Source organism: Corvus kubaryi, unplaced genomic scaffold (genome assembly GCF_017639235.1).
Source record: "Corvus kubaryi isolate FWS band 111438036 unplaced genomic scaffold, C.kubaryi_AGA036_p1.0 37149, whole genome shotgun sequence".
NCBI classification, from domain to species: Eukaryota; Metazoa; Chordata; class Aves; order Passeriformes; family Corvidae; genus Corvus; species Corvus kubaryi.
This window is the reverse complement of record NW_024581039.1, coordinates 261930-277048: the sequence shown is the minus strand read 5'-3', so window position 1 is coordinate 277048 and position 15119 is coordinate 261930. Positions and strand designations below refer to the sequence as shown.

General features: G+C 48.5%; 1 protein-coding gene across 3 annotated transcripts in view; it reads right to left on the bottom strand.

Annotated features, from left to right (window-relative positions):
* The window catches only part of WDR7 (WD repeat domain 7), a 43619-nt gene that overhangs the window by 6969 nt on the left and 21531 nt on the right, over nt 1-15119 (bottom strand). For all 3 annotated transcript variants that reach the window (XM_042021502.1, XM_042021503.1, XM_042021504.1), the window contains 6 exons: nt 10321-10542; nt 7134-7320; nt 4107-4224; nt 3691-3840; nt 3283-3365; nt 1457-1556 (listed from right to left, as the gene is read on the bottom strand). In XM_042021502.1, the coding sequence (XP_041877436.1) occupies nt 1457-1556; nt 3283-3365; nt 3691-3840; nt 4107-4224; nt 7134-7320; nt 10321-10542 (860 nt within the window). The remainder of the gene's footprint in view (nt 1-1456; nt 1557-3282; nt 3366-3690; nt 3841-4106; nt 4225-7133; nt 7321-10320; nt 10543-15119) is intronic.

Sequence of the window (15119 nt, the reverse complement as noted above, 5' to 3'; positions counted from 1 at the left end):
GTGAGGGGGAATGAGTGAGGGGGAATGAGTGAGGGGGAATGAGTGAGGGGGAATATGGAGGGGGAACACGGATGGGGGAATATGAAGGTTGTTGCTGCCATGTGGGACAGAACCTGAGTGCAAGGCATGGATCCTCCTTGGAATGGGGGACAAACCCATCTCCAAACTGGCTCCTAGAGGGAAAAGCTCGCAGTGAGGAAAAGTTGGCTTCCAGAGCCACGGAGCACTCAGCCCGTTTATTATGAGTGCCATGGAGACGGGGTGAGAAATCCGGAGCCATCGGCAGCGAGCGGCTCCGGGTCAATACCTCTCCCGAGACGTTGTGGGAATAATCAACACCCAGGCCCTGGGATCTCTGGGAGCTGCCAACAGCTGAAGGACAAATCAATACCGGCATGGGAAGGGCGCTGCCCAGCTCCCAGTGCTGCCAAAAACCCCACAGAGCCCAATCGAGCCCGTGTCCCACACTGGGAACAACAGCAACACTCAGAGAGGGTTTAATAAAGTCATTTTATAGGAGGAGAAGGAGAGGGAACCTGGTTTTGATATTGAATTATGGAGAAACAGATCAAAAATGCTTGCATTCGGAATAGTCATAATACAATCTACTAATACAGTAAATTTTACTGGGAAAAAAACCCATCCTAGATAAATGCTGATTTGTTTTTTGTTAAAAAGGGGGATTTTTCATATCCATCATCCTATTAATCATTCCAAGTAATTTCTCAGTCAGTTCCTACAACCACCTTTTTTAAAAAAATAAAAATTACCTGCAAGGGAAAAAAAACCCAAACCCAAAATGCTTTTCAGGATCCCAAAACCCCTCACAGGAAAGGCAATAAAAAAACCTGAGCTTTTCTCCAATGACACAACTTTTTCAGCTGCACTATCCCCAAGTCATTCCATGTTTTTGAGCAGCCAGAAAAATCTGCAGTTGTGAGAAATTAAGCATAAAATCGGATTTGGAAGCAGGAATCTGTATCCAATAGATGGCGTTGCCCCACAGTAATTTATCTGGAAAATTTTTGTATCTCATGAATAATAATTAAACCTGAAAAGGACCTGTCCTAATTATCCTGGGAGTCCCTTTGGTCACCCCCAGCTCTATTTTCCATGGTTTATGTGGAAGATTATGAAGAAAAGTAAGGAACCAAATGCTGTGAATATTCCCCAGCACTGAGTAAATAATTCCGAATTTTTAGGAAAATAACTCCCAAACTTTCAGGTCAGGAAATAAAGCTTGAGGTTTTCCTTATTAACCCAGTGGCAGCCGGTCAGTCCCAGGGAATGGAGCCAGCAGGACTCGATATCCTTAAGTCCTTCATTAAGCTATTGATCCCCTCGGCGTTATCCAGAGCGTTCCAGCAGCCCAGCGCACAACAGACGCGGAGCTTGCTGCTCCTCGCTCCCAACAGCTCCCAGGTTTGAGGGCAGGAATCCCCAGGGAGTTCCTTACCTGGCACTTGCCGGTGCGGATGTCGTAGAGCGCCACGGAGCCGTGGCGAGCTCCCACCGCAATCCGGTGACTGCGCTCGTAGTAACTCACCATGTAGAACCTGAGGGGAAAACGAGGGGACACCGGGAGATTAAACTCACTTGGGATTCCACTGGCTAATTAATTAAGGGCCGGAACAGAGATTTGATTTAAAAATCCACTCGCTGCCGGTTCAACACTTGGCATTCCACAAAAACAACTGATGGGTGATATGGTACCATGGAATGTGATCAGGTTTATCTATCAGGTTTATTTATTTGGGAGTAATCTATGGGATAATCACCAAACCCCTGGATGGGAAGTCAAATGGTTAAGTGATCATCCAACACCCTGCGTGAATTCAGGGCATTTCCCGTGAAAGTCAAATGGAAAGGAAGGACAGTGGAAGGAAAAATAAGCAAACTCATCAATTTTTGATGGGCATAAAGAAAAGGGAAGAGGGAAGTTCACCATCAAACACTCTCCACTCCAATAACACCCTTGGGGTGAAGCGTGCAATAGTCCTTAATACCCAGTGTGACCACGTGGCATGTATTGGAATTCCAACAGCTGCAAAATCCAAGGAATTTCAACACCTTGAAACCCAACAGACTCTAAATCCTTATTGCAAATTCAAATCCTTGGGGATATCACTGTGCTTTATCACAGGGAGAGCAGACCTGTGAAAGTGCCAACTGCATTCGGAATTACGTTGGAATTTTGCAGTTAAATGTTCCTCTGCCAAAGTCTGCCAGAAATATCTGGAACCAGTCTCCAAAATCATGTTGCTGAGCATATTTAGGGCTTCTAACAACCCATCTTCCAGACTTCTCTCCTGGTTCCTTGGGATTCCCAGTGCCATAGCAACTGCTCGCACGCAGGTACGAGACGCGTTCTGCACTGCAGGATGGCAGTTGGGAAGAAAAGCAAGACGAAACACAGGAAAAAACCAATAAAGAGTAAAAGAGAAGGAGGAAAATCCCTAGGTTTTGTGCAGGGAAAAGGGAAAATGCAGCTCAGATGCAGCTCTGCATCCCTGTGTATCCCTCCCTGAGGATGCTGGATGTGTCAACCACCCTTCCCCTCGGACTGCTCTTCCTATTCCTTTGATCCAAGGAAGAGGAGCTGCACACTGGGATGATTTTGGCTCACCACGTGTGCACACGTTACCATACAGCATAAGGAACGCTGGGATGTTGTAAAGGGATTAACAATGGGATGCTGTACAAGTGCTCCCACTTGGAATCTCTCCAGAGGTTCCCCCATTTGCTACAACCTGCTGGCAATTTCCCTTGGGCTCCATGAGGCCGTCGCTGGGTGCTGGATCATTTTTACACCGGCTATAACCAGGAAATATTACCAGTAATTGCAAAGAATTTTAAAATACTGGATTGCTATAAATATACACAGGAATAGGGAGACTGGGCAGTAATTCCCATTTATCCTTCCCTTTATGTTTTAAGGAAAGCCACTTAAAGCATCAGGAAGGAGGAAGATCATCTCCATCAGTATCCAACCTGGCAACAGGATAATTGTTCTTTCCTTGAAACTATTCAATATTTTAATAGGTTATTAAATTAAAAGGTAATGGCCGACAGGTGATTATTAGAATTTATTGGTTGGACCAGTTTAAGAGGATAACTGGGATATTTATCCACGTTTAAAGATACTGGAAATACTCCCATTTTATAAATCACCTTTTACTCTTTGTTGTGTCACCTAACAGACTGCTTCACTCTTAATTAGGAAATATATCCTACTGCTGATCCTGTCATTTACTTCCCAGTATTCCCGGAGGAAGAGCTCACCTGCAGATGGCTGGAAAGCATTCCTGAAGACCCTTTTTCTTAACTAAAGATCCTTCCAGGCAGTACATGATGATGTCCATCACCTTGGAAACAAAAATTACCATCAGCTGACAATCTGTGTTCTATGTTCTGTAACTAAAGTTCTGAAGGTCATCCCACTCCAAGCCCTGCCATGGGCAGGGACACCTTCTGATAGATCAGGTTGTTCCAAGCCGTGTCCAACTTGGCTTTGACCTTCTTTTGCTTCGGATTTTTTCCCCAACAATGTAATTTAATGCATTTAAAGTTTAAGAAATGAACTTGGTATAAAGCAAATCCTCTCCACACCCAAAGTCCTCATGGAAAGAAACTCCACGAGTCGAGTCAGACCCATCACTGGCATCGAGCCCAGGACAGAGGTGGCCTCACCTCCACCAGCAGGTCCACGACGTCCGTTGGCATCTTCTCGATGAGGATCTCGATGACCCGGAGGATCTCGCCCTTGGCGCGGGCCAGCGTGGTGGTGTGGATGTTCTGCTGCGACTGCGTGTTGGCCGCCAGTGCCGTGTGCCTGTGCACCTGTGGGGAGCAGCCGTACGGGGCAGGAATTGTTACCTCCAAGACCAGCAAGCCTGACCTTGTATCCAGCACCACCCTGGTCACCGCTAAGCCCCATCCCTCAGCTCCAGCTGGGGCTGGGATTGCTCAGACGATCCTCGGACAGACCATGCCTGGAGCACACCACGCTCCCAGCACCGCCCCGTCCCGCTCACCCTCCAAACCCCATGGAAAAGTCTCCTTTAATCCCCCAAGCCCCTGGCTGTCCGGGAGCAGGCCCCGCTCACCTCCTTGGCGATGGTGGTGATGAAGGCGGGCGGGCGGGCGGTGGCGATGAGGGACAGCGCGTGGCGAGCCGAGCGCGCCGAGTCGGCCGCCGGGCTCAGGGGCAGCCCCATTGTGATGCTAAACGGGAGCCACACAAAGGCAGGGACAAAGGAAAGCAGCATTAGAAATATAGAGTGAAAAGATTAGAAGCAGCTTATAATGTCAGTTCAAGGTCACTGGGAGCACTCCGGCAGTTCCAATATAATGGACTCCCAACAAAGAGCAGTGATTAGGAGTCAGGGTGTTCCAGCATCAACCCCAAATCGAATAATTAACCATGAAGATTGAAAACAGTAAGTGCATCTGTCCAAAGTGGGCAAAAGGCCTTGTTAACAAATTATCTGTATGTGCTGAATACATATCACCCCACAGAGGGCCAGGCGAGCCCGGAGCATCTTCCCAAGGATTTATGGTTTGGTCTTTTACAGTATTTTAAACACAGCCTGAAAAATCCTCTGGCCAGAGTAATTCTCTTTAATTCAAGGCTTTTACTAGCTGTGACAAGATAAAAGCAAGAAGCAATAAGGTGGTAAGTACCCAGTAACTGCATTTAGCAAAAATAAAATTTCTACGTGCCCTGCACATTATCCAAAAATTCCTCAAAATGTAGAAACATGGAACCACAGGCTGGTTTGCATTGGAAGGGGTTTTAAGGATCACCTATTCCTCTCCCTGCCATGGGAAGGCACATCTTCCAGTATCCCAGGCTGCTCCAAGCCCCGTCCAACCCAGCCTGGGACACTTACAGGGATGGGGCAGCCACAGCTGCTCTGGGCACCCTGTGGAAGGGGTTCCTCCTTCTTCCCTGTGCTCTTTGACTGAATTTTTTGGGAAGAGAACAGCAGGAGTTTATAACCCCAACAGGTTTATTTTCCTTTCCCATCCCTCACTGTCACTGTACGAATTAGAACTCCCAAATGTGAAACTGAATGAAGTCTCTGCCACAAGGTGATGCATGTCCCCATTGGCCTTTCCTTGGAAAGCCACATCTAAATGTAACTTCAAAACTCCTGTCCAGGTGTTCCATGAAAAAGGGATAAGCCAGGGGAAGGAGTTATCCCAGCTAAGTTTTGGAGGGGCTTCCCAAAGCCAGCAGACCCCAAGTGCCTCTCTGCCACTTTCCAAAGGCTCCGTGTCACGCCAGCAGCGTTTTTCCTTCCAGGATGTTTGGCAGAGTGACTGTTTTCCTGGAAAGCAACAGGCTTCGCCTGGGAGGATGTGGGGAGAGCTCGGGGCCAGCCCTGTGAGGGGATGGGAACGGCACATTCCAACCAGGACAAAAGCATCCAGACCCTCCTATTCCACCTTCCACTAGGTCAGATTGCTCCAAGGCACAGATAAAAATGTATGGATTGATGATAAGGTGATTTGCTAATTTTGGTGTATCAGATCGTAATGGTGCCCAGAGAAGCTGTGGCTACCCCATCCCTGCAATTGTTCCAGGCCAGGCTGGATGGGACTCGGAGCAACCTGGGCTAGTGGAAGGTGTTCCTGCCCATGCCAGGGGGTGGAATGGGATGATCCTGAAAATACCCCTCAACCCAAACCATTCTGTGGAAATCTGTATGAAATGTAGCTTAATTCAAAAAGCAAAAATACAGCCAAAAATTATTCCTGTCATCACCCAAGCCAAGCCACCAAAGCCTAAAACTGCTGGGAAAACTCTTTATCCTCTCAACTGAGCAGTTTCCCTTGGCACACTCTAACCTTCGGGAACCAGGATGAGCTGGGCAAGCGAAGGAGTTCCAAACACCTGAGTTTTGCCTAACAGCTCGGATATTCCCTTGATTCAGCAGGGAAAAAAGAAACCCACTCGTTTTCCTGGTCAATAAATGTGATTTCTTCTTTTCTATCTAAAAGCAGAAGCTTGACATAAAAGCTCTTTGATAAAACCTCCGGGAGAGGCGCCGGCAGCTGTGTGCCGTTATTGTGTCCACGGCAAATCCGGCACAAAGCGGGAGCTCAGCGGGGCTCCAGGAGGGTGAAATCCACACTTAACCCCTGCACACATTGTTGCTCCGTTTCTTTCCATCTCCCTCCATCCTGGATCTGTCAGGAATGTAACAGGCCATTTTCAATCTAAATCTTGTTATGGATTAATAAGCAAACGCTTTCGCGCTTATTATGCAATTTATCATGAGGAAAATTGCGGCGGGCTCCTCAAGGCTCCACGCTGATCCCTTCATTTATTCCCTGCTCTGGGGAGGGAGAGCCAGACTAATCTTCCTGACAGCTAAGGGTGGAATCACACGAGCACAAGGACTTGCTGAAGAACTGTGGTCACTTGAAACCTGGAAGTCAGGGTTTACATAAAACAGGGCTTAGGAGAGGCTTTGGGAAGGGAAAATGTGGTGGTGTCTCCTGTCACACTGCAAGGAATAACTGGAACTCAGACAAAAAACAATGGTAATCCAATTTGTCCATATTCCTCTGGCCAACACATGGCAAGGATTCATTCTTTATATGTTGAGGAAATTAAAACTTACATAAAATGGGCAATATCTATCTTAGAATAACATCAGAACCCTCAACACAGATGGATGTGGAAACACATTCCTGGGATTAAAACAGCCCTGGGCAGCTCCTTATTGCAGGTACCATTTAAATTCTGTGTGTTATCAACAAACATTTCATGGAATCATGGAATGGTCTGGGTTGAAAGGAGCCTTAAGGATGTCATGGGCAGGGACAACTTCCACTGTCCCAGGTTGCTCCAAGCTCTGTCCAACCTGGCCTTGGACACTTCCAGGCACGGGGTAGCCACAGTTTCTCTGGGAATTCCATTCCAGGGCCTCCCCACCCTCACAGCCAAGAATTCCTTTCCAATATCCCCCTAACCCTGCCGTCCATCTTAAGGCCACTCCCTGCTCCTCATTCCTCGTCCCACGTTCCTGCCAAGCTCCCCAGCCCCAGGACTTGAACCAATGCTTGCCCACGGCTGGGATGCCCCAGCTGGGAGTCTGGCAGGGATGGCTGCAGGTACCCACTTGGCCAGCTGCTTCTCGGCGTCGGCGCAGAGCTCCAGCAGCCCCATGAGCACGGCCGACACGTCCATGTAGGGCTCCCAGACGGTGAAGCCGCGGCCGATGAGGTCGATGGCGGTCCTGCGGATGGTGCTGTGCGCCGGGAGCCGCGCGCTGGGCGGCTGCAGCAGCAGGAACGTCAGCGCCTTGCCTGAGCAGAGGGAGAGCAGGGCAGCGTCAGAGCAGCTGGGGGAGCCCACGATGGCTGCGCCTGGAGGGACCTTAGAGACACCTGTGCCACCCCTGCCGTGGGCAGGGACACCTTCCCCCAGCCCAGGCTGCTCCAAGCCCCGTCCAACCTGGCCTTGGACGCTGCCAGAGATGGAATCCACGACCTCTCTGTGCCACTGCTGCCTCTCAAACACAGTATTTTCACTCCGTAAGACATAGCAGTAAATGGATTTTGGGGGGAAAAATAGAAGCTGACATGCTGAAATGTTTCTTAGAAATAAAGCTTAAGAGGGAAGGGGAGAGAAACATCCCAAACAACTTCACCAATCCTGAATCTTGACCCAGGTTCTGCACCTTTTGGAAATACTTATTAATATTTCAGTTAACAGCCCACTTTGAGATAAAATGAATTATGTACACATAGATGGAGGAGGGCTAAACCAAGCAACGCTTCCCGATAATTTATCGTTATCTCTCCATCACTATTCATTACCCCTCAATAATGGTCCTTGTGGTAAAGATAATTACTGATTTTATCAGGTTTTTCTTGAACTGTCCTCAACAAGTTGCTTGCTTTGTTTACTAAACAAGCCTCCTGCTGTTTTTAGGACTGGGAAAAGCCAACAGACAGTTTTTTCCAGTAGATTCACACCAACCAATCCCGATCCATGCAGAACAACCCCCAAAATTCCTTCTTGTCATGCCACGGAAGGTCGCTTTTATGCCTCAGATACAAAACCTTATTAAAAACGTGCCTCCTCAAGCATTACTCCGATGAAATATTCCTACCTTTCCCCTCAGCATCCTGCTGCTGACACCAGCAACAGCTGGACTGACCCAAAGTCCCGGTGCTGGTGGGTCCCCGGCCGGGACATCTTTGTTTAAAGCTCTGCCTCGGCTTAAACGAAGGAATTAATATTGACAAAAACATCCCGGCGCTAATGAGTTGTTCGTTAGGGCAATAAACATGTCACATTAGAGTCAGCGCAGCAACAAGGTAATTAGCCCTGGAAAAGCTCGGCACAGCAGGGCTGGAATATCCTGGGATGATGCGCATCCCTGGGCCCGCGGATTTGCTGCTTCCCATTAATATTCAGCCAGAAAAAGTCATTAAGCACCAAATCTAAAGCTCCTTGGGACGGGAATTCAGGTGTGACTCACTGGACACAATTCCTCAGGCAGCCCCGGAGCTCAGGGAATGCCATTCCTACATAAATTGGTATTAAAATGTAATTTTATTCCAGGTGTTTTATTCTGCAGTGGCACATTTGTTCCTTAGATCACTTTATTAACCCAGATGTGCCCAAATACAAAAATTTATCACTCATTTTCACTGCACAGAAGCCCCTGGATTCCCAAAATGTCTTTCCTTGCAGAATCTCTCAGAGCACACGGCTCCAGGCAGCCTTGTTATCCCCAGTTTGCCAATGGATTTTAAAAAATGAAATTATTTGCTCAGGAAAATCAATAGCCCAGGCAGGAATGAGACACTGAGAACTCCGATCAAGATCCAACTAAATCCAAATGATGGACTCCAAGAATCGGATTTAACTTGATTGTGACCCTTTCTGGATGATTTTTTTCCCTGACTGTCCACAGAGAGACAGAAATTTGGAGAGCTGGGTTAAAATTCCATATCCCTTCATCCCTTTCTGCTCCTGACCCAGAGAATTTTTAGTCTTTTATTTTTATTCCAGGTATAAAATCAAGATATTTTCAGGGCTAAATTAAAAATTATCATTATTGGGTTTTTGTGTAAGGATGATCAGGGTTTTTTTTCCAATCATCTCCCATCTGGAATTTCTCCAGGCCAGGTTGGACAAGGCTTGGAGCAACCTGGGCGAGTGGGAGCTATCCCTGCCCATGGGATAGGGCAGCCACAGCTTCTCTGGGGAACCTGTGCCGGGGCCTCAGCACCCCCACAGCCAAGGATTCCTTCCCAATATCCCATCCAAACAACCTGCCCAATTATCCAGGCAGGGATATTTCTATTTCTGGTCAGAAATGCCACTTGCTTTCCCTCCTGCCCACCAGCTGCCAGGAATTTGGGACACCATAATGGCAGAGGGGTCTGAGTTAGGAACTGAACTGCTGGCTGGCTCGCTGAATCCAGACTCCAGCAAAACTGGAGTGACTGCATGGATCTGGGAGCATGGAAAGCCTGCCACTCCCCTTGGAAGGAGGCCCAAGTCAGTGTCAGGGAGATCTCAATAACTCCATGGACACGGTGTCACCTGCGGCACCACCAGAGCTAAAGCGCAAAGAGCTGCTCATTAGTAACTCCATGGATGGCAGCTGCCTGGAAAACCCCCTGGATTATCCACGGAATCCGGCATTTCCATACCCTGGACACAGGAGCCCGATTTCTCAGCCCATTAACTCTGTAAACACAGCATTAGCTGCACTTTCGGGGGGGGGGATGTGGGGCATCTGCAGCCAGCAATTCCTGGGGTGGCATTTTATCGTGGAATAGCTCTGGGAACGAGTTGTGAAGGTTCCAGGGATTAATGCAGGTGCCAGGCAAGGGCACAACAGGAATTTCTAGAGAATTCCACCCTCTCCAAAAGGCACAACCACAATTCCATGTCACTGGAAGGCAGAGAAATACCCCGGATTTGATGGACTTACAGCTTTCCCAGAGAAGCTGTGGATTCCCCATCCCTGGAAGTGTTCAGGGCTGGGCTGGAAGGGGCTTGGAGCAGCCTGGGCTAGTGGAAGGTGTCCCTGCCCATGGCAGGGGCTGGAACAGGACAAGTAACCAAGAACAAATCAAATAAATGCAGTGGAAGTGCTCTGCTTGACCTGGGAGGAGAATAAAGGATGTCAGAATTCCAGCAGCTCACTCCATCAGCACCAATTCCTTGGCAGCCTCTTAAGGTACATTCCCAATCCCTAATCTTGCTCTTTTCCATGAAAATCTGAACGAACCGGTTTGCATCCCTATCACCAACCGAGGCAGAAGAGGCCCAGGGGTACTCACACGTGTGCCTGGCCAGGGAATAATTGGATCCACCGCTGGTCAGGCCGAATCCCTCGGGAATCTGGCTGGAGCTCCGGGGCCGCGTGAGCAGCTTGGGCGGCTCGATCTCAGCCCCGAACTCGGCGCCGATGACTCCCAGCAGCACGATGGCCGTGGCCTGCTTGCGCCTCTCCTCGTAGGACGTGGACACCTTCTTGGGCTGCGGGAGGCCAGAGGGGCAGCCTGCGTCGGGAGAAAAGTCCCAAGGAGGGGGGGCTTTTAATATCCCAAACAGCGTTTTCCAGAGAGAGTTAAAAAATAAAGAACGTGAACCGTGTCTTTGGGACCACCAGGATTTTCAGGCATGGAGAAGATTCCTCTAAAAAGCTCCGAACAAGTCAAAATATCCCTTCAAAACCTGCCAAGAACTCACGGGGAAAAAAGTCACCAGAAAACTCCCTAATTCCCAGGTTTTTTTGCTCAGTGATAAAAGATCCATGGAATTCTATGTTTATCTAGCAATTTCTGAGTTGCTTCTTGTTCATTTTAAATTAACAAGTTGCAATTTTTATTGTTTTTAAAAGATGGATTTTTTTCAGGGTAAGTTCTTTGTATTATGTATGATACAAAAGCATCTTTTTGATCTAGGATCCATCACCACGTCCAGCTTCCCATCGAATTTTAGGATAACAGTACACACCATTAAACCAAACGGATATTTTCATATAGCAAAATGTCACATATGGAACTGTAACAATGGGACAAAACTGTAATTATGAATTTTACATAGGAGTGAAATACGTGCTATTAGTTCATCACAGTCCAGGCATTCTGAATTCCACTAAGCAGAGGAGGTTTTCTCATTTGCAGTAGAATCCCAAAATCTTAGAAGAAATTACTGGAATGAAACTGCAGTCACTTATTCTGACAAATAAGGTCCACTCTTACCTAGATATTAATTCCCAGCACCCTGGGAAATTCCCTACCATTTGTTCTAATGAAATAAGGAAGTTTTTAATCCTTCCCAAGCACTGCTTTCTGAGGAGTTGGGAAGCATCAGGCTTGTGGATTAACGAAGGGTGGGACGTCTCTGTTAATGACATCCATGGGGCTCCAGAGGAAAACAAGGAAGTCAACCAAATTTTAGGAGCTGTGGTCAGGCAACTCCGCCAGCCAAAAGGGAGAGAAAAACAAGGGAAAGCTTAACAATGGGAAGGGAGGGGAAAAAAGGGAAAAATCAATAGCAACTGCCTTCGGAGGAAGAAGGATGAAAACGGGCTGGAACAAAGCAGAGAAGGGAACAGTTGGAATTGTCCAACAGTCCTTTCTCCCAGGCTCCCGTTAACATTTCCATGTGTCCCACTGGCTGTCGCAGCCCACGGTGGCCTCTGTTCCCTGGGATGGCCGGAGCCGCAGCTCGCAGCCCATCCCAGGTGCTCGCCCGGAGACACCTGAGGCCGGGATGAACTGGCACCGGGTGCCGCTCCGGGATGGGTTTACCCCTTTCATCGGTGCCCGCCCTGCCCGGCGGAGCTCGGCCCGGCTGTGGGTGTGAGCTCCGCGGGCGCGGCGGCAGCGGGAGCGCAGCAGATGCTGGAGCAGGGCAGCGGGATGCGGATCAATAGCCCAGCGCTGACCCCGGCCCGCGCCCGCCGCGCTCTGGCCGGGAAGAAAGGAAAAGCCAACACATGTGCTGCTTCCAGTAGGAAATTAAACACCGCGGGGCCCCCCCATCCGCGGATTACAGCAACGCCGAGTTAACCCTTTGCTACATCCCCGAGGGAGGATCGGGGAGCATCCCTAGGATTACAGGCTCAGAGAGTTCTAGAATCACGGAATGGTTTGGGTCTGAAGGGATTTTAAGGATCATCCCACTCTGCCCCCTGCCATGGGCAGGGACACCTTCCATTAGCCCAGGTTGCTCCAGCCTGGCTTTGCACACTTCCAGAGATGGGGAATCCACAAGCTCTCTGAGCAACAGAATCTGTATCAAGAGAATTTTCATGTATCAACCTGGAACAGCAAAAGAAATCCTACAGGGAATCCACAAGCTCCATCTTGATCTGACCTTCATCCAGTATTTTCCCCCAGGAAAGCTCCCAGGACTGGGCTGGGAACCACGAGCTGAGCTCCTTCCTGCTGCTCCCCCCGTGCCTCCAGCCCCCAGGTGTCCAGGACATCACTCTCTGTTAACCTCACAAGAAATTCCAACCTGGACAGGGTGGGAAAGATCCACAGTGTTCCATTAGCAATCTGGAATGTGACGGTTTGATCCCCACAGCTGCAGCAGAGGATCTTCTGCCTCAAGAACACAACCCCCAAAATCTGCCATAACTCCAAGGAATTGAAAGCTAACCAACCAAACCCCTCAAATACAGCAAAACCCCAACCATCCCCCTGCAAACCTCCGGATGCGGGAAAAACCTGCTTAAATAGAGGGGGAGGAAACTCCTTAATACTTGCATCTTTCTTTTTTTAATTACTAGGGGAAGCCCCCAGTTAACGGGAATGGTTTCCCCCAGCTGAACTGGCAGGCAGAACTGCCGCTGGAATAACACCTGGATGAGGAGCCCTTTCATTTGGCCATGAAAATTTGGTATTTTCTCCCCGCGCGGCCTCTCCCTTTAATCACGGCAAGGGCTGACACACAGATCCATTTTCCTGACAGGACGCTTGATCACCCTATCACAGGGAGAAAATTAATAACCTCCAATAGGTCTGTGTGGAAAACAGAAGCTGCCGTGCCAGAAGGACAAAAACCAGTGGGATTTTAGTCGGAAAAAAACCCAGTTTCAGATTAAGACAAACCGATGGCACCCAAGACAAAACAATCCTAAATATCCCCAAACATCTCCATTTCTAAGCATGAAAGCCCCACGAGTGCTGGACGCAGGCCGGTGCAGGTTGGAAATGTGGGTGAAACGCTCCCAAATTTCCATGGTTTCAGCGGCTGCTGTGGGGTATCGATCGCTCTGCCGGGAGCGCGGCGCAGAGCGCGGCCACGGGGTCAGGCTGCATTTAACACTTTGGAGCACTCCGCTCCCCAACTCCCGAGCTGCCGTTAATTGGCTTTGCACACTTCTTGGGGAAAATTAATTTCAGCCGAGCTAACAATAAAAGGATTAAAGCCCGAGTAAGTTCTCCAGGTTTAACTGGCACAGGAATCAATGGGTTTGAGTTAAGGCGGTTTTAGGAGAGGTGCACTCTGTATTTGCCAGCAAGTGCAAGCTGGGGGTACTCCCCTGCTGCAGGAGCTGGGGACAGAGCCCAGAACCAAACCTAAAATCCATCCCACAGCTGTCCTGATCCACCAAATCCGTGTCCAGCCCTGCTGTGAACAGCCAGAGAGCCCTGGAGAATCCCCTGGGGCCACCCCACCCCAGCTCAGGGGTGCAGCTACACAACACATCAGGCTCAGCACAGGGATTTACTCACGGCACTGCATAAAGTTAATACCTGGAAATACAGAGATACTGGAAATAGAGATTTCAGATGGATAAAATTATTTGCTCAACACACAGAGCACTCTTGAGGACTCTTTCCAAATAAATCAGAAGTGAAAATATTGTCAAGGAATCCCAGTGACAGGGAACACAAGGAAAACGCAGGAAAACAGGAGAACATTTTATAAAACCTGGGGTTACTCATCACCAACCTCCTGTTACTAAAAGTCTCTGGATAGCTTGGAAGTGGGGCCATTCCCACATCCACAGCTCCCTCAGCTGGCCCAGCAGAGAAGGGATCTTGGGAGCCTCGAAAGGGAGCTGGAATTCCTGCCTGGAAGGGCTCACGCCAAGCGGAATTTTGGGAATTCCTCTGTGGCAGCCCATCCTGGAGACACACGGAAATGTGGGAAGTTAAGGAGCCCTCCCCTGTACCTCCCACCAGCCGTGCCTGGGAATTCTGACACCCAGGAGTTCCCAGGGAGCTCAGACCAACCCGGAGGAAGCTCTGAGTGCCGCGTGCTCCCAGCCCAGAGATGTGTCACCAATAATTCCTAACAAAGCTCCACACCTGGACTTGGATATGTTTGTAGAGCCCCACGTGCCCCAGCGCTCCGGAGTCACGGAACCATGGAATGGGCTGGAAGGGATTTTTAATGACCCCAATTTAAATTGCTTTTACTCTTCAGTTCCTTGGAATAAAAACATCAGCATAATTCCAAATGGGAAATCCAGATTTGGACTGGTTTTACCAGAGTCTTCCCTTCATCTAGAAAGAGCTGGAATTTGGCAAAGAATTTCTTATTAATTAATTATTAATCCTTATTAACATCTTATTAAACCCTGTTAAAAATATTATGTTTGCCATAATAATTCAGTCCCAATTACTCATTTCTAATACAAATGGTGTCAATACAATCAGTGCTCTGGAATATCTGGAATTCTTAATTGGCAATAATTTAATGGCAGAGCTCTTTAAGTACTGGGAGTTGTCATGCATTAGAAATTACAACTTAATTTCTTTAATTGCAGGTAGAAAAACGTGCTTTTCCACACATAAAATGAGTATTCTTGCAGCCATTCCCATCTCTTGCAGTTCACTGGAGTTTTCTGCTCCCTTTTATGAGGGAATATTTCACTGTGCTGCAGCATCTGGGAACACAAAATGGGTGAGGATGCTGCAGCCTTTTCCAGGGAAACAGGCAGAGACAAAATGGATTCTGTGCTGCTCGGATGGGGAGTATCAGACACCTTTTATCCAGCTTTTAAAGCACTGGGTTCACCCATCAAAATTTCCCTCAGAGGGGACATTTAGGGGGTGATAATCTCCATTTTTTAAAGATCTGTTTATTGTGAACAGGATCTCAATATAGAGAG